This window comes from Neofelis nebulosa, chromosome 6, assembly GCF_028018385.1.
Source record: "Neofelis nebulosa isolate mNeoNeb1 chromosome 6, mNeoNeb1.pri, whole genome shotgun sequence".
Taxonomy (NCBI): Eukaryota; Metazoa; Chordata; class Mammalia; order Carnivora; family Felidae; genus Neofelis; species Neofelis nebulosa.
Genome location: NC_080787.1, coordinates 8,784,998 through 8,812,086, shown reverse-complemented (window position 1 = coordinate 8,812,086; position 27,089 = coordinate 8,784,998). Strand labels below are relative to the sequence as shown.

Here is a 27,089-nt window from a genome sequence, read left to right as displayed (position 1 = left end):
AAGGAAATAAATATATGAGTAAAAAGTAAGGAAAGAGAAAGGGAACATGTAACAGAGAGGATCAATAAAGCCAAAAGTTCATTCTTTAAAAATAATAAACCTGAAAAACATTATTTGAGAGTCATTGGAGAAGATGTAAGAAAAAACAGGATAAAGAACATTTATGGATGACAAGGGAACACAAGTACAAATAAAGAAAAAAATAAATTATGAACAACCTTATGCTACAGTGTTTAAACAGAGGAAATGGAAAAGTCCTAGAAAAATAAAACTCCTTAAGAAGAAGTTAAAAAACTCTATAGCCCTATAACCATTACAGAAGTTTTTAAGAAGTCTCTACAAAGAACACCCGGCCTAGAGGGCTTTACAAAGTCTACTAAACATTCAGGAAAACGAAGTTTTGATCTTACACAGACTTCCAGAGAACGGAAAAGGAAGGAACACTCTCCACCAGATGTCATGAAGCCGGCCCAACCTTGATACCAAAACCAAACAAGGACAGAGGAAAGGAAAATCGCAGTACAAGCTCACCCATACACAAAAACGCAAAAGCCCAGGCAGCAACAGATGTAACAAATATTAAACAGAAAATAAGCTATGCCAAAGTTGGTTTGTCCCAGGAATTAAACTTGATTAAATATTGGCAAATGTAAGATTAATAGAATCACTGTATTAACAGATTAAGGAAGAGAGAACTATTTCAACAGATGCAGAGTTCAATCCATAAGAAGTTAATTCATAACAAAAACTACTAGCAAACTGAAATAGAAGGGAATTACCTTGAGTTGATAAAGGATAGTCACAAAAACCCACAGCAAATATTATACGCGATGAATTTTGAAAGCATTTTCTTCAAGATCACAAGCAAGGTAAGCATGTTCAGTATCACCACTTTTTTAATGTTTATTTATTTTTTGAGAAAGAGAGAAACAGAGCATGAGTAGGGGAGGGGCAGAGAGAGAGGGGGACACAGAATCCGAAGCAGACTCCAGGCTCTGAGCCGTCAGCACGGAGCCTGACGCAGGGCTTGAACCCACGAACGGTGAGATCATGACCCGAGCTGAAGTCAGACGCCTAACCAACTGAGCCACCCAGGTGCCCCGCAGTATCACCACTTCTACGGAACTGAAAACATTAGCCAGGGTGATGCACCAGAAAAAGGAAATTTCTGGAGGAAATAGGAAAAGCAAAATGGTGACAATCTGTAGATGAGGCATTGTGAGTCTACCGTAAATTTGAAAGCATCTCCAGATACATTTAAATTAGTTGCTGGATACAAAAGTCAAAATTAGAAAGTCACTTGCATTTCTACACAGCAACAATCAATTAGAAAAAACTGGTACCAAAAGTTACCACTTATGGTAGCAAATAAAAAGCCTCTGCAACCAAATCAAATAAAATATGTAAGACCTTGATGACAGAACTTGTGAAACTTTAAAGTCATTAAAGAAGAGTTAAATAAACTATATAACAGATTTATGGATAAGAAGACTCAATATTGCAAAGCTGTAAATTCTCTTCCGATGGAGCTCGAGATTCAATAAAATTCTAATAAAAATTCCAACAAGATTTTTCTCAGAACATGGCAACTTGCTCCTATCACTTGACTTGAAAGAGCCAAGGCAAAAGAATATGCAAGGTATGTCTGAAGAAAAAGGACAGGCGGAGAGACCAGCCCTACCACATGTCAAGATGTGTTATAAAGTCACTGTAATTTTTCAAAATCAGTATTGCTCGCGGACAATTAGATCAATAGAACAAAACAGAAAGCCCAGAAATGGACCCAAATACATCTGGAATTTAATTTATGTCAGAGAGGGCATTACAGACCAGTGAGGAAAGGGGAGGCTATGGATAAGTGCCCTGATCTGGAGACGATCAGTTCTGTCTCCAGAAAGAAAGAAAATCAGATTTTATCTCAGAATATACAAAAGATTAACTCCAGGTAGATGAAAGGCAAAGTTTAAAAAATAAAACTATAAAAGCTCTTGAAGGCTAAGTAGGAGAATAATCTCACGCCCTCAAGTAGGGAAGGATTTCTTAAATAAGACATCATAAGTACAAATTACAAAGGAAAAGACCGATATATTCAATTACTATAGGTTAAAATTAAGTTCTGCTTATTGAAACACATCATAAGTAAAAAGACATGCCGCACACCGTAAAAAGATATTTGTAACAAATAATGATAAACGGACCAAACATTAGGAGCCCTAATATGCAAAGAACACTCAGAAACAAGCAAAAAGGATAAGCAAACCAACAGAAAAATAGGCCAAACACCAAATCGGATTTTCACTTACTATCAAACACGAACAATCAAATATGAAAGAACGTTCAACCTCATTATTAGTCATCTGGGAAATGCAAATTAAAACTTTAATGAGGTACCATTACACACCGAACAGGTTATTTTCAAGTTGGACAGTACCCAGCATTGGAGAAAATGTAAACGTCAAAAGAAAAAAAATACATATAACTACTATACAAAACTGCGGAGAGCAGAAATTGGGAAGACCTTTCTGAAAGTCTGGGCTTGCTTAGTGGAGTTAAACACGCACATGCCCTACGACCCACCAATTCCATGTCTAGTGGTGATTATGAGAGAGGTTCCTCTCTGGTGTACGTACAGAAACGTTCATGGCAACGCGATGTGTGAAGCCAAAACACTCCCTATGGCTTACGTATCCATCCACGTGAGAACAGAGTAATTCACCTGCTCTGCCCATGAAATGGATACCACGTAGTGGTGAAAAATGAACGAACTACCGCCAAACACATCCATGTGACTGTATCTCAGAAACAGAAGCGTAAGCAAAATTTGAGGAATATGTGCTATACGATTCTATTTATCTAAAGTTTAAAACCGTGTACTACTGGGGCGCCTGGGTGGCTCAGTCGGCTAAGCGTCCGACTTCGCCTCAGGTCATGATCTCTCAGCTTGTGGGTTGGAGTTCTGCATCGGGCTCTGTGCTGACAGCTTGGAGCCCGGATCCTGCTTCGGATTCTGTGTCTCCCTCTCTCTCTCTGCCTCTTCCCCATTCATGCTCTGTCTCTGTCTCTCAAATATAAATAAACATTTTTTTAAAAACTTAAAAAATGTACTATTTTGTATATGGACACATCCCTGTGTTTTAGACTATAGAGAAAAGCAACAAAATGATTAACAGGAAACCCACAGTAGTGGTTACCCCAGTGGGAGAGAAGGTAAGAAGGGAGGGAGGGCAAGGAACTTGTAAGATTCCAGTAAGGCTCCATTTCTTAAGCTGAGTGGTAGCTGCACAGGTGTACATCATCTTATTTTTTTTTTTATAAATATGCATTTTTAGGGGCACCCGGGGTGGCTCAGTAGGCTGAGCATCCGACTTCAGCTCAGGTCATGATCTCACGGCTCGTGAGTTCGAGCCCCCCATTGGGCTCTGTGCCGACAGCTCAGAGCCTGGAGGCTGCTTCGGATTCTGTGTCTCCCTCTCTCTGCCCCTTCCCTGCTCATGCTCTGTCTCACTCTGTCTCTCAATAATAATTTAAAAAATTTTTTAAAGTATGCATTTTTACATGGTATAATTCACAAGTTTAAAGAAGCTACTTAGACCGTTCTAATCTGTAGTTTTACCTTTCAGAATTTACAGGTTTACAATTTTACATTTATATTTTCTAGAGGGATAAGAAGGGTCAATGCCATTTAGGGAACACATATGTGAGTGTACTTGCTCTTACCAGTGCCGTGCGAGGTAATTAAAGTTAAACTCAAACTGGCTCAACACATCTCCTCCTAGGGTACAAGAAAAATACGTACATTTGGTCAGTCAGAGACAAGATGTAGCATGCTTCCTTAACACAAATTTGGATAACCCAGGTTATTTATCACATCGTCACACGTTTCTGTTTGTTGTTTCAGATACAGGCATATCTTTAAGAAAAAGGCGATCTTTTATATCTTAGGCAGTGAAACATATGAATTAAGAAAAAATACCCGTATTAAGAGTTTTTCACTTGAAGGAAAGACAAGCCATGAAAGTTCTTTAAAAACCCCATTCACCATCTACTTTGGATATTGGGAGGTAATTTACTATGGGAAAAAATGGAAGATGCCACTTTAAAGCTGAAGTATTAGGTGATATTAGGTAAGGAGTTTCAACCTGATATAAAGTAAAGCTTTTCTAAATTATGACACAAGTCAATGATGAAATGTGATTTTTTTAAATAAAAAAATACACATACGCAACTTTTCGGAAATAAATTTCTGTGTTAAAGTATACCCATACTATGAATTATTAAGATAGCTAGTTAGTATATGTACTGGTAAGATAGGATAAAAAATACATATTTTACTTTAAATATTTGGGGGTTTTTTTAGTATAAGTTGAATTTTACACACACACACACACACGAATGAGAAAGAGATAATGCACCAAGCCTACATGAACTAGGCACGTCTTTGCCCAAGGACGCTCGCAGAAGCGTTGCTTACTATCTAGACCCCTGTCTGTTTATTAGTCGTTTCACAAAGTGACTTAATACCTATTTCATAGAGTATGAAAATTACATTTTTACTCAAGGGAACCACATGGCCAGTTCTAATTCATTATGAAATGGTCTCAGTTAAGGAGAAAGAAGCAAGTTACCAAAATAGGGGGAAAAATACAGAGTTAAGATAGTGACTCCGTAGCAAGTGAGATATAACCACTGCAAAAGAAAATTTGGCAAGTGTAAATAGTACCGAAGTCACCAGCCGAATGTGCCTCCGAATAAGAGCCATGAAAATCAACCTGAAAAAGAAAGAGAACACCCGATGTGTGTGTATGTATACATCACAAACTGTAGCCCAAACCCCTACCCCACAGCCAAACCAGTAGTGGGAAGGTGACTGTCTGTCTAACCAAATGAAATGCTAAGGGTACATATGGATGGACTCAATTTTCAAAACCATGTTTCATTTTATTATTTTATTTTACATTAATAAATATCTATTATATTAAAATACTTATTTTATTTGTTCAAAACTATATTAGCCGCTGAGTTGTATACCTGTTGTCTGGTAGTAAATAAAGCTATTGCAAATGTTTGCGCCTCAGAGGATATATACACAATCTTGACTGAGTCCAAACATAAGCTTCTACACAGAATGGTACTAATGTCAACTGGTGACCAGAAGGGACTTCCAGAAATGAGTCACCAGGTAAGATCGTCATTTTCAGTTTGGGGAATGGCGTTTTCATACAGAACATTCAAAAAGATGGGCAAAATGGCTGAAGTGGGGGAAGGAGGCACAGGCTTCCAGTTAAATGGATTAATCACGGAAATAAAAGGTACAGCATTGGGACACAGTAATGGTAGCATAGTGGTGTTGTGCGGTGACAGATGGCAGTGACACTTGTGAGCTTGGCATAATGAACCGAGACGTCCAATTGCTATGTTGTACACCTGAAATTAATATAACAGCCTATCGACTACACAAAAAAAATTAATTTAAAAAGAAATTTAAGGGGCGCCTGGGTGGCGCAGTCGGTTAAGCGTCCGACTTCAGCCAGGTCACGATCTCGCGGTCCGTGAGTTCGAGCCCCGCGTCAGGCTCTGGGCCGATGGCTCGGAGCCTGGAGCCTGTTTCCGATTCTGTGTCTCCCTCTCTCTCTGCCCCTCCCCCGTTCATGCTCTGTCTCTCTCTGTCCCAAAAATAAATAAAAAACGTTGAAAAAAAAAAAAAAAAAAAAAAAAAAAAAAAAAGAAATTTAATTTAATTTAATAACTTAATAAATTTAATTTCATTTAAATTAATTTAAAAAGAAATTTAATTTAATTTAAAAAGAAAATTTAGTAAAAGAAAAAACAAACACGCAGAACCATTACTTTCAAGTAGAACTAAGTGGCAGGTCTTCACATCCTTATTAATACACAACATGAATAAAACATGAAATTTCCCCAATATTGTTTGTGACTAAACAGAACATCACATTTATCGCCGTTTTCAGTGCACAGTAGTGAATGGCTAATGCCTGTGTGATGAACGTATAGGCAGCAGGAAGATTAAGAGGCATAAATAGTAATGGACCTGCTTTGGGCAAGAAATCTTGCTTCCAAACAATAGCCAAATTATGGGAAGAGCTCAAATGTTCCTCAACTGATGAACGGATAAAGAAGATGCGGTTTATGTACACAATGGAATACTACCCGGCAAAGAGGAAGAATGAAATCCTGCCATTTGCAACAACGTGGATGGAACTGGAGGGCGTTAGGCTAAGTGAAATGAGAGAAAGACAGGTATCACATGATTTCACTCATGTGTGGAATCTGAGAAACTTAACAGATGATCACAGGGGAATGGAAGGAAAACTGAGATAAAAACAGAGGGAGGCAAACCATAAGAGACTCAAATACAGAGAACAAACTGAGGGGGTGGGGTGCAGGGGAAAGGGGAAAATGGGTGATGGGCATTGAGGAGGGCACTTGTTGGGATGAGCACTGGGTGTTACTCCTGAAGCCAAGACTACACTGTATGTTAACCCGCTTGAGAATAAATAATAAGTAGTAAATTATTCTTAAAATAAATGACATGACCTCTGAATAATCTCAAGTTCTCCTCTCCTCTAAAAGGGTGAGTTTTTAATCCTGGGTGGGAAACACTCCCGTAGCATCATTAACCCAAAGACAGGTACTCACGGCTGCCATTGTCCTGAGGAACCCTTGCTGGATCCCCAAGCTGTGCCAGCTGACATCGGCCACCATGTGAGAGGTGATTCCCAACAAGAATGCCACCAATTTCTCTGTGTCCTGCCAAAGAAGCGAATTAGAATCCTAGGTGCTTGGGTTTGTCTATACAAATCCTATTAACAGTTTTAATAAGTATGATTTTCATTACTGAGACTTAAACACTAAAATTAGAGGCAGGTACATTGTAGTTTCCAGTTACAAAAACCACAAAGGACTCTTCAAAATATTTTACGGATTTCAGATTAATTACCCTTGGAGCAAAACAGTAAAGGGACATAGCCCAAACATTTTTAAGTGGTTTATTCAGATATTAACTAGCCACATGCTATGTTTGGCATTGAAGGTATGCAGGGGTGGGGGTGGGGGGCAGCCCTCCCAGAGCCTGGCGTGGGGACGGGGGACAAACGGAGTAGATGCAGACATAAGCAAGGGACTCGGCAGGTCTAGAAGAGAATTTCTTCTTGGCTTGAGGGCCGTGCCTACCTTATCCCAAGGAAGAGGATAGTTCTCTCGGATGTAATGAACGCTCGCTTTCAGAAATGGGGTCCAGTGAGTGCTCTCAGACACATCATGGAATTGCCCTGATGAAACAAAGGTGTCAGGAGTCTTTCTTTAAAAGCTGGAGATTCCCAAATCTGCCACCACTGCTGCCCGCTACGACCCTCCTCCTCCTCCCCTCCGAGTCTCTTAGTTTCTTCTGTTGATGTGCAGGGGAAGCCTCTAGAACAGAAGAGCCAGCACAAAGAGAGAGAGAAAGGAGCCTGAACTGGCTCACAGCATCTTGAAATCACCTGGGCTGCCATGGAAGCTGGAAGGGTTTCCAATTCTGTGCTCTAAAGGGAAGGAGAGGAGGGGGCGCCTGGGTGGCTCAGTTGGTTAAGCATCCTACTCTTGATTTCAGCTCGGGTCATGATTGCTCGGTTTGTGAGATCGAGCCCCACATCAGGCTCTGCACTGACAGGATGGAGCCCGCTTGGGATTCTCTCTCCCTTTCTCTCTGCCCCTCCCTCAAAACAAAATAATTTTAAAAAAAATAATAAAGGGAAGGAGAGAAGGGGTGTGTGGTGTGAGGGGAGGTGCAGTGGGAGGGGGGCGTATAGGTGTGGGGGGGTGTATATGTGCATGTGTGCAATCTCCATCCATCACAGTCCACCCCACCAGCACAAAAGACAACAGTAGATATACTCCAAAGGCTTTCAAGCATTTTAATTTACAACAATTGTTTTATAATGGCACCGGCCCCAAGCATCAGCTGAGTGTCTTAATTCCCTTTATTTCCACAGCGGGGATAAGAAAGACGGGACCAGACATCTACTCGAAAACTCCCAAAGCCACACATTCTTCCTGGGGTGTCCAATGTCACGAGGGGCAACTGAAGCCAAAACTCCAGAGTTTAGGTCCCTCAGTTCAAGTATTTTCACTGTCGCTAAAGTAAAAACAGCCTGACCAGTTTTCGATCATTGGTTTTTGTGGAAATGATTTTCAGAGACATTGCAACTAAGAAATTTGATTTGTGCTAATGGTTTTCCTAGAGATAAAACTTATAATTCCTATTTTACAGAACTCAGTACAAATCCAAAATTAAGTATAGAGGTAACCGTTTTTGACAAACCTCCCCTTAACCAAATTGCCTTTTGTTCCCCTCTGGAATCTGACCAGAAGCAAAAGAAAGCCCACCCAGGACCTGGGGGTGGGGGGGGGGGGGGTGGCAGCCAGCAGGTACCTGTCCCCACAGCCAAGCTGTGTTACAGGAGTCGGCAGGGTTCCTTCCATTCCTGGCTAGGATGGTCCTCATTGTTGTAGTTACAGGATTTGTTCAGTACTAGGTAAAGTGATGCAACGGGAGTGTAAAAACAAAGCTGTTTCTTTGGCAGCTGAGCATTTGAGAACATTTGCTTTCGAAAGATGCCATAAAAGTGAACCCCTAAACACGAAAGAGACAGGTGCTGTGGAAGTAGGTATGTGTGAGACCAAGGGGAAATCTGGAAAATTTCATAAAAGTCTAAGAGGAGTCTGCATCCAATTCCTCATAATTGGTACATATTTTATAATTTTTTTATTTTTTTATTTTTTGAGAGAGACACAGAGTGCAAGCAGGGGAAGGGCAGAAAGAGAGGGAGACACTGAATCCGAAGCGGGCTCCAGGCTCTGAGCTGTCAGGGCAGAGCCCGACTCGGGGCTCAAACCCATGAACCGTGAGATCATGACCTGAGCTGAAGTCATGCTTAACTGACCCAGGCACCCATATTTTATAATTCTAAGCGACCTCACTGATGAATTGGTCTGTGCTGTTTGGGGGAGGGCATCTACCACTGTGGGAAAAATGGAAAATTCAGGAGAGTGGGGACCCCTTTTATACTCTTCTCAAAGCCTGCAGTACTGTGTGTTTAATTGGTCTCTTAAAATGGCACATAGTTAAGCAAGTTTTCTCAAGTTTAATTGACAAAAAAAAAAAAATCTTTTTACTTCTTTTTTATGGAAGAGATCAAGGAACTGTTAAATTATCGAGACATTATAGCTCCCTGAACACAGTGTTGGGAAGGGCTAAAGAGGAAATAGGTTTAAAAAAAAAAGCTGTAACAAGCAGGCAAAACAACAAGATTAAGAAAGGATGGTTAACAGACTAAGAAGGAAACAGAAGAAAAAAAAGAAAAACCCAACCTTCCAAACGTGAGAAATACAAAAGCTTAGTTATCTGGGGTCATGACTACAGGTGTGGCACTAAACATTCCACTGACCCTACGAGCGTCACTGTATTCAACCAAACATTGGGATAATGGCTATGACTCCAAGATTCCAAAAATGGTTTACATGATGACCAGCGTACTGGATGTCTTCCATTTGTCCCTCAGATCCACGGTCACCCTTCTCTGCCCCACCCTGTGCCCCTAGGACCTGTTCAACTGGTCTCGTTGCCCTCCAGCTTTGCTTGGGTTGGGTTTGGCCAATGGGGAGAGCACAGAGGAGATCAAAGAGAAGGGAGAGAGAGAGAGATGGGGGTATTCATTTTCCCAGCTCCCCTGCTGTGGGGTCACAGGGACTGGCTGTATCCCCAGCTGAAGGTCTGGTCCCAGCAAGTGGTCCCCCATGCAGCAGCCTGTCCATTAACTGCCCCTTCCCTGCACTATCCTCCCCAGTTCTCTTATATTGTGCCCCTGTCTTTGTAAATGGTCGCCTTATAAAACACCTCAAATCACTCCACTGGGGAGCACCTTCCATGCCTGCTGGGGACTCCGACTGACACACCCATAAGCCCAATTTGCTGATAACACCACCTCAGGTCTGCAGAACACTTGACAAAATAATATGCATTAACACCAACAAAAATCCGGTGAAGAGGCAAGCAGGCATTTTTACTACGTTACAGGTGCAGAAACAGAGACTCCCCACGGCCAAGAGTTTTTGAAAGTCACACGCTAACAGAACAAGAACTCAGAGCCTTCAATCTCTTTCAAAATGTTTTCTCTTCCACCACAAAGCAGTAAAGTAAGGGCGCACAGGATCGTGAAAATTCTCAGAATTTCCGTGCTCAAGTAGGTAAGGTTTGGTTACGTGGAAAATGCAGCTAACGTGAACCAAGTCATTGACCAACAATAGTGGAAAATATAATGTGTCGTGTGTTTTAAATCCTAGCCATTCCTACCGCTCAAGTGAAGGTGACATCGTGTGGTCTGTAACACTCCACCTTACCTCTTTCGCAGATGCTGGGGTAAAACGCATCAGGAAACACGGCTCCCGCCTGATACGCGTCCTGGTGTTCAAGCAACAGCTGGGGAGCAGGAAAACGGAGAGATGAGGGGCAAGAGGCAGCAGCCTGGGACAGGCCCACCAACAACAGGAGGATGGAGGGCAGGCATACGTGATAATAAAAACTCACGCGTAATCCAAGACAACGCCCTCCAATGGAGAACCTTGTCCTAGCAAACACAGGCGGATCAAGGAGTAGCAAAAATCACTTATTTGCTCCGTTCACCCAACAGAGCGGGATTTCCCCAAGGCTAATTCGCCAACTGCTTTGTAGAAGGATTTTCAATGATCCGGTGAAAAATCAGTGAAAGAGAGGAATACAGACATACATACGTGTACATAAAATACGCACATACACACAATATACGCACATATACATTTACACAGTTGACCCTTGAACACAGATTCGGACTGTGCAGATCCACTTATATGCAGATTCTTCTCACTAAATGTAGTACTCTAAGTGTATTTTCTTTAATGTATTTTCTCATTAATGGTCTCTTTACCTTGCTTTATTAGAAGAATACGGTATATAATACATATTATACAAAGTAAGTGTTAATTGACTCATCAGTAAGGCTTCTGGTCAACAGTAGGCTATTAGTAGTTAAGTTTTTGGGGCGTCAAAGTTATATTTGGATATTCAACTGCCTGGGGGATTGCCCCCACCCCGCCCCCACAGTCCCTGTGTTGTTCAAGGGTCGACTACGTACACACAAGTTTATAGCTGCTACCTGTGCTTTAGAGTAAGATTATGTCTTTTGCGCTTGGGGGGGGGAGGGGTCTTCCTTGGGTGACTGGCTCACTTCATTCCATTCTGACCCCCTTTAGGGGGCCCCAGATGTCTCTAGAGGCTAGAAAGCAAAGACTACATTTCCCAGACTCCGTGGTGGAGCCCCCTCTCCCCCTCTGCTTCTTCAGCTAGCAGGAAAGTGCCTGGTTTTGCAGCAGAGGTTGGAGGGGCCCAGGTGTTCACAGGTAGAGTACAGAGCACCTATTTTGCTAGTAATGAACATGGCTGAGGTGACAAGGTCCTGGAGCCAACAGTCCAGATGGCGGCTTCCTACTCTCCAGACTGTGTAGGAGGCAGTTGGATCTGGATCTAGCAACTGGGGCCGTGGCTGTTTGACTGGGCACAGGTGACCCTGGCAGGCCAGTTCCGGGTGTCGTTCTGGGAGCCCTTCCTGGATGTTCAGCCCAGAACCTGCTCTTCGAGCGCTCACACGTCATCAGCACTGAGTCCCCCAATCCTGGGCATTGAGCCCCTCACAGCAGAAGCTAGCCAGAGGGGTTTCTGTGATCTTCAGATGAACTCTGATGGCCCAAATGGGCAAAGTAAAAGCTTGGCAACCTAAACTTCTTAATTTCTCCTTAAGGACTTACTAATCCCCACTGCCACCACGATGTTTGGCTCAGAGATGCACATTTGATGAAAGCTAGCTCAGTTAGAGCCCTCGCCGAGACTCCTCATCTCGAGCCATGGGGGAGACACCCTCTTCCCTTTAGGGATTTTCAGCTTGAAGGCTGAGTTCTGGATGGCCCGTGTCCCCCACGGGGAGAGAGACCGCCACTTGACCTGTGGGTGGAGCTCTGCTCCAGGGCTGTAAGTTACGTGGGCCCCTAAAGTCTCCTTGTTCTCTAAAGGTAGCTCGGGTTGGACTTTTGTCACGGCAAAATAATAGTTACCTTTATTGAAGATTTACCTTGTCAGCCACTGTCCCAGTTACTTCACATGATAAAGACTCTAGGTGAGGGAGAGCCCGTTGCTTAACATTAAAACAGAATTCTGCATGAGATTACCCCCACTGCTCTTTCATAACTTGATTTAGACTCTTACTTCATGAGTTTTAGCATTCTTTATATCTTCATATATCACTAGTGGTGCACAAAGAGAGTCTGGTGGTACATAGGTCCTTTAAAAATGTGTAATACTTGCGTACTTAATAAAATGTGTCTTTAACAATGTAATAATCACCATCTCAAACTTGACAGTAGCTTGGTTTGAGTGTGGATGTTGCTTACTATAAGGAAGTAGTAAGTTAAAAGACAAAGTTCATTCAAGTAAAAATGGAAATAGTAGTCAAGTTGCTCAAGTTTGAAAAGAGTGTATTTTTCTAATATACACTGAAATCTAATTTTCTAATATAGAGTGTAAGAATTTTAGTTATGTACATTGGGCAAAGGTTGTTAATTGTGTTGTTCAAATCTCCTGTGTGCTATTTTTTTTAATCTGCTTGATCGATCAGTTTTTAGAAAAGCATGTTAAGATCTCACTATAAATGTATTTGCCAGTCCTTCCTTACTTTTCTGACAATGGTTGCATTATATAGTTTGAATTTGAATTGTTAGAGGTGTAATTGAGCTCAGAATTATTATATATTCCTCGTAAATTATTCCCTTAGTAATTAAAGAATGACTCTATCTCCAAAAAAAAAAATAAAATAAAATAAAACAGAATTCTGAAGTTTTGAAAAGTAAATGTGTCAGCAAAATAGGACACTGCCGGCGGGGTGGGGGGAAATGTGGGGGAGGATGCGTCCTTCAGACGTAAAAATGTATTTTTAAGCTACAGAAATAAAAGTAGTAGGATCCTGGAGTCAAAAGAGATCAAAGAGAGTCAAGAACACAACATACAGTGAAGAGGAAAGGGGGGGAGTAACCAACAAATGGTGTCGTCGCAACCCTGTGGCCGTGAGGGTCCCAGCGTGGCATAACAACAGACAAATACGAGGTGACTTAAAGAGTTAAAGGCAAAACAAGAAGCCACAAAATTAGGACCAAACTTAAGGAAATAATTGCACAACCTCAGAGTGGGAATGATTTTTCTAAGCAAAGCATACAGGCAAAATCCATAAAAGAACAGAATGGTGCACTTAAGTACCCCAAAATGTAAGCATTTTGCATGGTAAAAAGCACCAGAAGCAAATTTAAGAGAAAAATAACCACGAGAATCATTTGATACATGATGGGGGTTCATATATTTAATAAGTCATTTTTCCACATCAAGATAAATATCCTAATTGAAAAACAAGAAGATATAAATGATTCACATAAGTACTAGAAATAGTTGATGAGCACTTGAAAGTATATTTAACCTCATTCTTAATTCACTAAAATGCCAATTAAACCTCTAACAAAATACCATTTTCCACCTACCAAACTAGCAAAAATGAAAAAAAAAAAAAACACAAAAAAAACAGCCTCCAAAAGTGAATGTTTCCAAACCTGAAGATACCTATCAAGAAATTTCAATGAAATACATGAGCAATTAAGGATATTAATCCTTCCTATAGGTCTTTCCTGTTTAGTTTTGTCTTGTTTCTGGGCCAAACGGACTCCACTAGCAGTGCCACGGCTGAAGGGGTTTGCCAGACATGGTTAGGAAACTGGCCACAAACAAGGGGACTGAGCACGTAAGAACACGTATCAAGAATGACAAAGGCCAGGCTTCTCACTGTTGGAGAAAGGAGTCACAGATACAGACATAAGAAGGCTAGAACGAATCCTGTGATGATGGATCATAACTGGAGATATTTTTGGGTGAACTCATGGTTTTAAATAAATAGGCAGATAAATAGACACCAAAGCCAACTAGAGGCAGAATCTGGGACAATGGAAGCCTCAACATAAACAATAGTAATGTAATATAAACCATTAAAAAGAAATCCATGAACGTATATGGATATAAGTAAATATACGAATGCGGAAGAAGGAAAGGCTCTACTTTACAGTAGAATGTCGATAAACGTAGAAAGAATAATGGAATCAGATAAACAATTTGGCCACCATCATAATAATTATTTCAGGCAAGAATTATCAATGGATGCTAAAACCGATGGGAAAAACAGGGTATTTACATTACCTTAATATCTCTCCCCATAAAATATTTACTTGCTAGTTAGAAAATACTGGGGCGCCTGGATGGCTCAGTCGGTTGAGCATCCAATTGATGTTGGCTCAGGTCATGATCTCATGGTTCATGGGATTGAGCCCCACATCAGGCTCTGCACTGATGGCGTGGAATCTACCTGGGATATTCTCATTCTTTCTTTCTCTCTCTCTCTCTCTCTGCCACATCCTCTCCTCCCCTCTCAAAATGAATAAACCTTTTGAAAAAGTAGAAAATACTTATTAAGTTTCCAGTGTAAAAATGGAAAGACCCCATCTTACCAAAAAATTAACATCACTAAGACTTCTGCTTCCGGGAAGATCGAAGAGATGCATTTTTCTTATTCCCTCTTGCTAAACATAACTAAGAACCCGGGATGTTGTGCACAAATGAGACTTAGAAGCCTCTGGAAGGTGGAGGGAAGTATGCAGATGGCTGGGGAAACTCAGGGCCTGAAGACGACACCGTGGAGAGTTCTCTTGATTTTCTTTTGGCCTCTTATGTCCCCAACTGGATACCAGAAAAACTAGAAACTCCTATGAGCATAGACTAAACACACAAACGAAAGCCACAACAAAAGCCTGTTGTAACCACGCGACCAGGAAAGAGGCAGACTAGCAAGACAGAAAGCTTTTAGACAACAGCCTCTCTACTGCAGCCAAACAACACAGAAAAGACTGTGGCCCCACCTTTACCAGGACTTTCATCTGTGCTGTCCCGTCTCCCATCCCTACCCCTCAGGGTGAGTGGAAACCATGGGGAGATCCTAGACATACAATCCCAACTGGCAGTGACATGGCACCTCACCCCATCCCCACTGGGTGGGACCAGAAAAGGCCCAGGGGAGAGCAGGACGTTCACCACCAAATGACACACACCCCAGCATCTGTAGAGGCCACAGTGAGGAGCAGTATTAGGTACTTCTACCCCTCCCAGCCAGGGAGGCATCAGTGGAGACCCCAGGGGGAACCTTGGCCTCTACCCCCGGTTGGCAGTTAGGAGAGTTAGGAGGTGGGTATCTGCTCACTGCAGACCCCTCCCAAAGCGGTGCTGGAAGAAGTCAGCTAAAATAGAAGGTTTCAGGGGGGCTAAAACCTGGGGGCTCAGCCGGTTAAGTGTCTGACTTGGGCTCAGGTCATGATCTCATGATTTAGGAGTTTAAGCCACACATTGGGCTCTGTGCTGACAGCTTGGAGCCTGGAGCCTGTTTCAGATTGTGTCTCCCTCTCTCTCTCTCTGCCCCCATCCCGCACTCGTGCTTTCTCTCTCAAAATAGACATTTATTTATTTATTTTTATTTTTATTTTTTTTAATTTTTTTTTCAACGTTTTTTATTTATTTTTGGGACAGAGAGAGACAGAGCATGAATGGGGGAGGGGCAGAGAGAGAGGGAGACACAGAATCGGAAACAGGCTCCAGGCTCCGAGCCATCAGCCCAGAGCCTGACGCGGGGCTCGAACTCACGGACCGCGAGATCGTGACCTGGCTGAAGTCGGACGCTTAACCGACTGCGCCACCCAGGCGCCCCTCAAAATAGACATTTAAAGAAAAATTTTAAAAATAGGTTTCAAGTAAGATCCAGAGTCTCATAACCTGATACCCAAATGTCCAGGTTTCAATCAAAGATCACTCATCAAACCAGGAACCAAGAATCTCAAAAGGCATGAAAAGAGACAACCAATGGAGGCCAACACTGAGATGGCAGAAATGTTATAATTATCTGACAAATATTTTAAAGCAGCCATCATAAAACTACTTCAATCACAAACACACTTGAAACAACCCCCCCCCCCCCCAACCACCACCAAAGCAGTCTCAGGAGAGAAATATATGAAGAACAGCCAAATGGAAATCCTAGAAACGAAAAATACAATAGCTGAAATAAAAGTTAATATCACCAGAAACCGTACACTTGACATTGTGAGCCTTCTTTTTTCTAGTTATTTTTTTAAGTTTATTTTTATTTATTTTTTGGAGAGATTGAGCATGCATGAGCAGCGGTGCGGGGGCAGAAAGAGAGAGGGAGACAGAATCCTAAGCAGGCTCCATGCTGTCAGCACAGAGCGTGATACAGGGCTCAATCTCTGTGAAATCATGACCTGAGTGGAAGTTAAGAGTTCTATGCTTAACGAACTGGGCACCTAGGTGCCCCGACATCATGAGCCTTCTGATACAATCCAATGAGAATACAGCATCATCTCCATGTTCTATGATATTTCTGTCAAAAAATAACCTGCAATGGGTCTATCATGGAGAACCATCAGACAAAACCTTATTAAGTTGCATTCTAAAGAGTTATTGGACTTTGCCCTTTCCAGAATATCAAGGTCATTAAAAACAAGGTGGGCCTGAGGAACTGTTATAGGTCACGTGGTGCTGGATTGGTTCTGGAACCATAAAGATTATTGAGACACAACTGGTGAGATTTGAATGAAACCTGAGGATTGGGTCAAAGTGTTGTTCAGTGTTGATTTCCTGACTGTGATTATTATGCTGTGGTTACATAGGAGCATCCTTGTTTTCAGGAAATACACAATGATGTGTTAAAGGATAATGGGTATCCCATCAACAACTTACTCTCCAATGGTTCAGGGGGGGAGAAATCAATATGTATAAATAATGTGGAATTGCATGAAGTCTCTGGACATGAAAGATTCCATTTTCCTGTCCAATGAATGAACTCTTGAACTGGGCCAGAAGCAGCAACTATTTGACAAGCAGTTGCTCATAAAATTTCAACAGGACAGCAAAGTTAATTAATACATAGGAGGACAGTTTTAATTGATAACACCAATAACCAAGAAGATAGTCATCAGAAATTGTTCAACTGGTCAGCACCAAATTAGCAGGGTTTTTCCTTCTCTATCTAAATCATGGAATCACCCCTTCCTTTTTTACTCAAACACTCCTTGGTTTCCCTGAACGAGCAGCACACTTTTCTGGTTATTCTAGAATCTGTACCCTCCCAATTGCAATTCTGAGACCCAAATAAAGACCTTTGTTCCTTTTCAGTTCCACCTCCTTTCCTTGGTTGACAACACAAAGGATAAAAAAAAAGGAAATATGATAAGTTGTCAACAATTAGGGAAACTGGGTAAAGGGCATAAATGAATTGCCTAATTTTCCAGCTTTTCTATTGGTCTTTAATTACTTCCAAATGAAAAGTTAAAATATAGAACTGGTTGATTGAATGATGGTGCATTATGGATAACAGAAAAATATGTATTTGTTCTCAGTGATTCTGAAGTTCTCTACTGACATGGAAAGACACCACCAATATATTAAATGAAAAATAACAAGGTGCAGTGTGCAGAGCGTAATTTGGTGGGGTGGGGTGGGGTGGGGTGGGGGTTGTGCTAATAAATGAAAGAGATGATACCTAGAATGATATAAAGCCAAGTGTTAATGCAGGTCATCTCAAAATTTTTCTCTATGGTGAGCATCTATCAGTTCTCTCATTGGAAAAGAAAAAACCTCTTCTATGGGCAGGTAGAAGGAAGCAGGACAGAAAGGACAGCAACCAAGCAAATAACTACCGTTGCTATGATTTCATGGTTAAAACACCACATTCTGTATTCTTATAGAACATAAATACATATAATAAGTCCAACCGTAACAGTGTGAAATTAGAGATTATAAGAAAAACTAGGGGGGAAAAAACACATGGAGACCCCACAACATGCTAGTGAACAACCAATGGGTCAATGACAAAATCAAAGAAGAAATTAAAAAATACATATGGAAATATACATAATGGAAACATAATGACTGAAAATCTTTGTGGGGAGCCCCTAGCTGGCTCAGTCAGTGGAGAGTGCCACTCTTGATCTCAGGGTCAATGAGTTCAAGCCCCACATTGGGTATGGAGCCTACTTGAAGAAATCTGGGGCACCCGGGTAGCTCAGTTGGTTGAGCGTCTGACTTCGGCTCAGGTCATGATCTCGCACTCTGTAAGTTCCAGCCCCGCGTCAGGCTCTGCAGACAGCTCGGAGCCTGGAGCCTGCTTCCGATTCTGTGTCTCCCTCTCTCTCTGCCCCTCCCCTGCTCATGCTTGGTCTCGCTCACTCCCCAAAATGAATGAATATTAAAAAAAAATTGTTAAAAAGGAAGAAATCCTTGGGGTGCAAAGTTTATAGCAGTTCTAAGTGGGAAGTTTATAGCAGTATAGGCCTACTATAAGAAACAAGAAAAATCTCAAATGAAGCATCAAACCATACCCCTAAACGAACTAGTAAAAGGACAGATAGAGACCAAAGTTAGTAGAAGGAGATAGTAAAGATTAGAACCAAAATAACTGAAAAAATAAATCAATGAAACCAAGAGCTAGTTCTTAGAAAAGATAAAACAGAATTAATAAACCTTTAATCAGACTCATCAACAAAGACAAGTACTCAATGAGTAAAATAAGAAATGAAGGAGAAATAGCCAACACCATAGAAATACAAAGAATTATAAAATACTATGAAAATTATATAACAAATTGGAGAAACTAGAATAGAAAAATTCATAGAAACATAGTCTTCCAAAATTGAGTCAAGAAGAAATAGAAATTTTGAACAGACCAATTATTAGTAACAAAACTAAATCTGTAATCAAAAAACTCCCAAACAAAATTCCAGGACTGGATGGCTTCACAAGTGTACTCTACCAAACATTTAAAGAAGAGTTAATACTTATTCTTCTCAAACTATTCCAAAAAGTAGAAGAGAAAGGTAAATCTCTAAATTCATTCTATGAGGCCAACTTTACCCTGATACCAAAAGCAAAGACACTACTAAGAGAACTACAGGCCAGCATCTCTGATGAACCCAGACACAAAAGTCCTCAACCCATATTAACAAACCAAATTCAATAACATGTTAAAAGGATCACTCATCATGATCAAATGGGATTTATTCCTAGGATTCAAAAGTGGTTCAATATTCTCAAACCAATGTAATAGGTCACATTAACCAAAAGGATTGAAACCATATGATCATCTCAAGAGATCCAGAAAAAGCATTTGACAAAATACAACATTTGTTTATGATAAAAACTCTCAGCACAGTGGATGTAGAGGGAACATAATAAAGACCTTGTACAACAAACCCACAGCCAACATCATACTCAGGAACAAGACAAGGATGTCCTCTCTTACCACATTTATTCACCATAGTACTGAAAGTTCTAGATGCAGCTATGAGACAAGAAATAAAAGTATCCAAACTGGTAAGAAAGAAGTAAAACTGTCACCATTTGCAGATGATAGGATATTGTATATAGAAAACCCTGAGGACTACAAAAAAAAAAAAAAAGAAAAACTATTAGAGTAAAGGAATTCAGTAATGTTATAGGATACAAAATTAATATGCAGAAATCTGTAGCATTTCTACATGTGAATCACGAAGTAGCAAAAAGAAAAACTGAGAAAACAATCTAATTTATGATTGCACCACAAGGAACAAAATATCTAGGAATAAACTTAACCAAGGAAGTGAAAGGCCTATACTCTGAAAACTATAAGACATTGATGAAAGAGATTAAATAGGACAGAAATGGAAAGATATTCCGTGCTCATGGATTGGAAGGATTAATAATGTTAAAATGTCCATATTACCCAAAGCAATCTTCAGATTTAATGCAATCACTATCAAAATACCTATGGCATTTTTCACAGAACTAAAGCAAACAATCCTAAAATTTGTGTGAAACCACAAAAGGCCTCAAACAGCCAACGCAATCTTGAGGAAGGAGAACAAAGCTGGAGGAATCTTGGAGTATATCCAGATTTCAAGCTACACTACAAAGCTGTAGTAATCAGCACAGAATGGTACTTGCACAGAAACAGACACATAGCTCAACGGATCAGAATAGAGAGCCCAGAAACAAACCCACACATATATGGTCCATTTCTCTATGACAAAAGAGTCAAAACATACAATGAGAAAAAGACGGTCTCTTCAACAAATGGTACTGGGAAAACTGGACAGCTATGTGCCAAAGAATGAAACCGGGCCACTTTTTTACACCATACACAAAAATAAACTCCAAAAAGATTAAAGACCTAAGTAGGAGAGCTGAAACCATAAAAATCCTAGAAGAAAACATAGGTAGTAATCTCTTGGGCATTGGCCTTAGCAACATAATCATGGATAATTCTCCTTGGGCAAAGGAAGCAAAAGCAAACAGAAACCATTGAAACTACACCAAAACAAAAAAAGATTTTGCGCGCGCGCGCACACGCGCGCACACACACACACACACACACACACACACACAAAGACAAGAAACACACAAAAGAACTCAATAAAACAACAAAGTAACTTACTGAATGGAAGAAGATATTTTCAAATGATGCATCCCATTAAAGGTTAATATCTAAACAACATAAAGAACTGACACAACTCAACACCAAAACAAAACAAAACACCAAACAATCCCATTAAAAAATAGGCAGAAGACTTGAAAAGACATTTTTCAAAAGAAGACCTACAGAAAACCAATACACAGATGAAAAAATGTTCAATGTTACTAGTCACAGGGAAATGCAAATCAAAGCCACAGTGATATCACCTCCCACCTGTCAGAACAGCTAGTCAAAAAGGCAAGAAAACAGCAAGTGTTGGCGAGGATGTGGAGAAAAAGGAACCCTTGTGCACTGTTGGTGGGAACGTACATTGGTGCGGCCACTGTGGAGAACAGTATGGGGTTTCCTCAAAAAATTAAAAATAGTATTACTATATGACCCAGTAATTCTGCTACTGGGTATTTACCACCCGCCCCCTCCGCAAATGAAAACAATGATTCAAAATGATGTATGCAGCCCTATGTTTACTGCAGCATTATTTACAAGAGCCAAACTATAAAAGCAACCCAAGTGTCTATAGATATGTGAATGGATAAAGGAGAGGTGATTACACACACACACACACACACACACACACACACACACACACACACACACACACGAATATTACTCAGCCAAAAAGAAAGAATAAAATCTTGAAATCTGGGATAACATGGGTAGACTCCACGGTATTGTGCTAAATGAAATAAGTCAGAGAAAGACAAATAGCACGATTCCACTTAGATGGAAATGTAAGAAACACATGAACAAACAGACTCTTAAATACAAAGAAACTGGTGGCTGCCAGGGAGAAGGTCATGGATGGGAGGGGATCAGCAAAATAGGTGAAGGCGATTAAGAGGTACAAACTTCCAGTTATAAGACATGGAAATGAAAAGTACAGCACAGGAGATACAGTCAACAATATTGTAGTAATGCATGGGGACGGGTGGTGACCACACTTAGCGCGGTGAGCATTGAGTAAGGTATAGAATTGTCGAATCGCGATGCTGTACATATGTAATGTAGCATTATAGATCAGCCACATTTTAGTAATAAGAAAACAATGGGAAAAAAGTATCAGGGCAATAATGACACCCAGTGTGAGGTCGGTTTGCTGTTTTTACAGTTCTTATAAATTAATGAACTGATTTTCTCCACTTGATGCATTATTCTTTTTGTGTAAGTCAAATCTTTAAAGAGAAAATATATTAACAAAAGATAACCCCAGAACCAACAAAACTCCACAGAGCCTGCCCCTAGATCTCCAGCCTGTGGGGGACGGTCTAGGCACACAGCTGGCATCCTTCAGGCCACTTCCCTCTGAATCATTTCACCAAACTGTACCATTGAGTCCAGAAGTTACCGAAGAGCAGGTTTTGAATAGGGAGAAAATGATACTACAACAATTCCCACATACAGAGAGATATAAAATAGATCAAGAAAAGGGATTGGATAGTATCAGAAAAGGTGAAGTAATCCTGATCTTCATAAATTGAAAGCTGAAGGGTAAGCACTCAGGGCACTTAGTCATTTCTGATGACGACATCACTCTTTGCATCAGGGCAGATGCGGAGGGGAAGGATCGGTGTCCAGTTCACGTTTCAAATTAAGTTAGTGACGCAAGCACGAATATTTCTACTAGAGAAATCGCTCTGTACACACTCAGGATTGATCATTTGCATGATCAATTAGGCAGTCTTCCTCCTTCCCCTCTTGCCTGGCTGCTTTCCTGCAGGGTCAATGAGGATAACCAACTGCTGTTGAAGTGTCAAGAAAGTCGAAACTAACGTCTAAACGAGGCATGAAGATATGACAGATTTCAGTTATGTTACCATCCTGCTTTCCATACTAAATTATCGGGACTTACTGGCAATAATTGGATCCAATCCTGACATCAGGAGCAAATGTTAACCACTCTTATCAAATGGAAGTACTTAATCCTCTGTCACAGCACACTGTTTAGCTATAGAACTAGCAATAGTGTATAGGGTCAGAACGGGCGCAGTCGATTTGAGGACAGGTCCAGAGAAGCCACCAGATGGTCCTATGAAGAATACAGTAGGAGGAGACGTCAGAAGAGCCTCTCAACATGGACTTCTGAAGAAATCCTTCCTGCTCCTTGTACGGATGCAATTTTTATACAACAGACAGTCAGGAGGTGAAAAATAATTTATCTCAGGTGTGGCTTCTCTTTGTAAAAACAGGAAGACGCACCATTTTTAGACAATTCTTTCTCAGTTTCTCATATTATGATTTGTCATTAAGGTTTTTTGGCACCGATGGAAGAAAGTTAATGAGCGAGAGAAAAAGTAAACGTTATACCTCTTTGTAGTTAATTCTCCCATCTTGAAGGTGGAGAAACTCCAGAGCTCTGTGTCCTGAAATATCAATGAAATTCAACTGTAACTGAAAACAGAACTTACTCGAGATATTTCAAAAGGAAGATGTAATTTTTGTCATTGTAACTGTCAAGGAAGTGGGAAATGGAAATTAAGTGTGTACACACTAGTAATTTTCATCAGGCATAAGATTCTTATGATGTTTATTTTGTTAAACTACAGATCAAATCCGCACGGGGATTTGAACTTTCTACTTAGGTAGCACTATAGACCTGGCTAGGCTAGGTAGCAGTTCCCTCCTAAGTAAAATTAAGCAAATAATACCCACCTTACAGGTTCGTTGAGAGAGTCACACAAAATAAATGCTGTGTGATGAGCACAATGGCTGATACACACTAGGAGCTCAGTAAACAGAAGGTGTCATCATTGTATTTTGCCTCAACAACCCACTGAGATAAATAAGCCTAAGCAGGAAATATGATACATGGCCAAAAGCATGGAATGAATCAATGACTCTCAATTTTTTTTCCATCAATTAGATGGACCAAAACAAAAAAAAAAAATCATCTCAGGTCACCTGCTCCACCCACATGCCCACACACCCACACCCTGAATCTTCTTAGAATCTAGAAGATGAACATGCCTTGCAAAGTCACTTCCAAGGGTGATACCTTATTTTTTTATTGTGCATCACATCCAGTTTTATAATCCATACAAAAACACAGCCACTACTAGAAGCATTAATACTATATGATACAAACTCACAGCCCACACAAACGACCTGTGTAGAAGATTCCAGTGATTTACAAATCCAAACCACTGAATGAGGCCAAATCTAATTAACTCGCCTGAATGTCAACCTTCCACGCAGGCTTTATAGAAGAAGTGAAAATAGGAACCAAGACATTTATAAAACCCTCTAATTAGTAAATGTCGGAGTTTTGTCTTTTACATAAAAATCTTCAAAATCTGGGGCACCTGCGTGGCTCAGCCTGTTGAGCGTCCAACTTTGGCTCAGGTCATGATCTCACGGTTCATAGGTTTGTGGTTTGTGCTGACAGCTCAGAGCCTGGAGCCTGCTTTGGATTCTGTGTCTCCCTCTCTTTGTCCCTCCTCTGCTTGCTGTCTTTCTCTCTCTCTCTCTCAAAAATAAACATTAAAGGGGGGCCTGGGTGGCGCAGTCGGTGAAGCATCCGACTTCAGCCAGGTCACGATCTCGCGGTCCGTGAGTTCGAGCCCCGCATCAGGCTCTGGGCTGATGGCTCAGAGCCTGGAGCCTGTTTCCGATTCTGTGTCTCCCTCTCTCTCTGCCCCTCCCCCATTCATGCTCTGTCTCTCTCTGTCCCAAAAAAAAAAAAAAAAAAAAAAAAAAACGTTGAAAAATAAACATTAAAAATTTTTAATCCTCAAAATCTGTACAGGTTAGGAGTGGTCTTCAATTATGCTCAAAGTTTTATATTAATATACATTTAATATATATTTTGTATATATTAATCTATTAGGATCTTTGTCACAGACTAAAAAATAGCAAGCAATTATCTGATTTTTTTTAATTTTATATTTCATCTGTGTTTAAGTTCTTTTTTTTTTTTTTTTTTTTCAACGTTTTTTATTTATTTTTGGACAGAGAGAGACAGAGCATGAACGGGGGAGGGGCAGAGAGAGAGGGAGACACAGAATCGGAAACAGGCTCCAGGCTCGGAGCCATCAGCCCAGAGCCTGACGCGGGGCTCGAACTCACGGACCGCGAGATCGTGACCTGGCTGAAGTCGGACGCTTAACCGACTGCGCCACCCAGGCGCCCCTGTGTTTAAGTTCTAAGGATTGAACACTTCAGTATTTCTACTTATACTTGTTCTCTTTCAGCCCATTTATGGTTTTAGCCAATTTCAGTTTCACAGAACTTACACTTGGAAAATACTTTTCAAATTCATTGGCAAGTTTGGCTTCCTTATTCTACAGGAGAGGAACAGAGAGGAAATGAACTGTTCTTGTGGCACGTACTTAGTTTACAGAGCTGGTATTAGAACCTCGGTCTAATTCTCTTCTCTGTTGTTTCCTGACTCTCGCTAGCAATAAGTGTTTTTGGAAAGAATGCTGGACTGGCTGTCAGGACAGGCGGTCCTAGGCCAGCCCACTAACGAGCTAGCTGGGAGATTCTTCTACACCCATGTCCTTGTACGTGAACCGCAGGGACTGGTCTCAGTGACCTCTAGTGCCCTTCCAGACAGCAAAATTCTGTGATCATAGGTTCTTGGGCGCTAGAACTCAATACCTAGGTCTATCCTGCACTGATAAGTTTTCACACTTTATTTGTAATGTTGTTCTGCTTTGTACCTTCTGGAAGTGGCCTAACTAGAAAATATTATTGTTTTTATCTAAAAGTAAACCCAGACATCGGGTATTAACTGACATTAATCCGAAAATTGTTACAGAATATAATCCCATCTGCTTAGATTATAAATTGGCTGACTTTTTCCAGGAGTTAAAAAATAGTACAAATGCCCTTCGTACGAGAACTGAATGTACTGTGCACCAATATCCGATACTCTGCCTGTAGCCGGTCCTTCCCGGCTGCTGTCCTCATCCTGGGCACCTCTAATGTCAGTGGCCAAGCACCCTCGCATCCTTTCCCTCCCTGAAGCCAACCCCTTGACTTGGGGAATAGACTCTTGGGGCCACAAGTGGCCTTTCCGCACACTTGGAAATACAAAACAACAAAAATATCTTCCTCAGTCTTACAGAATTCCATGCATCTTTCTCCTCTCTGCATTCGATCAGATGTTCTGCTTCTGGGCAGCCCCCAGCTCATCCAGCTTGTCTGCCCACCCAGAGCAACAGCCAGAGACCGTATCATCAAAGATGCATCGTTGCCAGGCCTCCTGCCCGCCCCTGACTCGGGTCACGGCCCACCGCTCTCCACTCCCTGGCTGCTGGCTGCAGCCGGGGGAACTTGTTATCAATACACAGGACCAACCGTACATCTCTTCCTCAACGCCTTTAGACGGATTTAGAGTCCTAATCGCACAGCAAGGTGCCGGCACTTACCTATTTCTACGTGCGTGGAAATGCCACATGGTGAACCTCTTGGACACAGGGAGCCCAGTGTGATCAGCAGCCCGGGCCACAACCTGCACGCGGACATGCCCTCGTTCCTCACCACTCCGGTGACACGATGTGTCTGAAATCCAGGCCCAGGCTCCCTGCTTTCCCTCTAAGCGGGTCACCAACACGGGAAGCCCGGCGTCGTTTCAAAATAATAACACTGCCCAGCAAACTGTAACTTCTGTTAACTAACTACTTCACCAGAACAGCAAACAAACTCCACCTAGGAGGGGGGAAAAAAAAAAAAAAAAGCCATCAACCCAAATGTGAATATCCTGGGGTTGAAGCATTGCCACTTTCTGACCCGGGGATCTCTGGATTTCTTTTTAACACGAAATTTGTGTGGTGACACTAGCAAAGTTTTTCTCCAAATATTCTTTGCTTTCTTTTTTTTTTTAATTTTTTTTTTTAACATTTATTTATTTTTGAGACAGAGAGAGACAGAGCATGAACGGGGGAGGGTCACAGAGAGAGGGAGACACAGAATCTGAAACAGGCTCCAGGCTCTGAGCTGTCAGCACAGAGCCCGACGTGGGACTCGAACCCACCGACCGCGAGATCGTGACCTGAGTCGAAGTCGGACGCTTAACCCACCAAGCCACCCAGGCGCCCCTCTTTGCTTTCTTAAGAGAGAGAGAGAGAGAGAGAGAGAGAGAGAGAGAGAGAGAGAGAGAGAGAGAGAGACTCACCTGTCTATATGGACAGTCAACATCCCCTCACAAGGGCTGATCTCTCAGGCATCGTTTCCACACGCGTATCAGGTGCCCTGCCTCCTTGGCCTCCCAAGCCACAAGTGCTGGGAAAGCTTTTATGACAAACAGCTGGCACCAGCTTCTCTTTCAGTATTTGGCAACAGATACCAACACCCGCAAGGGGATTACACAACAGCAACCACTCCTGGTCTCTCCGCTTCTGGTCGCTCTTACGGGGCTTATCTCGAGCCTGTTGCACGGTCAGATTCCTGCACCCCAAG

At 41.5% G+C, this 27,089-nt stretch overlaps 1 protein-coding gene across 1 annotated transcript in view; it reads right to left on the bottom strand.

Annotated features, from left to right (window-relative positions):
* GPLD1 (glycosylphosphatidylinositol specific phospholipase D1) overlaps nucleotides 1–26,286 on the bottom strand; it is a 68,859-nt gene extending 42,573 nt beyond the window's left edge. Inside the window, exons 1-7 of the mRNA XM_058732848.1 lie at nucleotides 26,060–26,286; nucleotides 22,995–23,050; nucleotides 10,399–10,477; nucleotides 7,192–7,289; nucleotides 6,658–6,768; nucleotides 4,721–4,769; nucleotides 3,718–3,772 (exon numbers count right to left, since the gene is read on the bottom strand). Of these exons, the coding sequence (XP_058588831.1) occupies nucleotides 3,718–3,772; nucleotides 4,721–4,769; nucleotides 6,658–6,768; nucleotides 7,192–7,289; nucleotides 10,399–10,477; nucleotides 22,995–23,050; nucleotides 26,060–26,156 (545 nt within the window). The 5' untranslated portion in view covers nucleotides 26,157–26,286. The remainder of the gene's footprint in view (nucleotides 1–3,717; nucleotides 3,773–4,720; nucleotides 4,770–6,657; nucleotides 6,769–7,191; nucleotides 7,290–10,398; nucleotides 10,478–22,994; nucleotides 23,051–26,059) is intronic.
* Nucleotides 26,287–27,089: the final 803 nt, after the last annotated feature.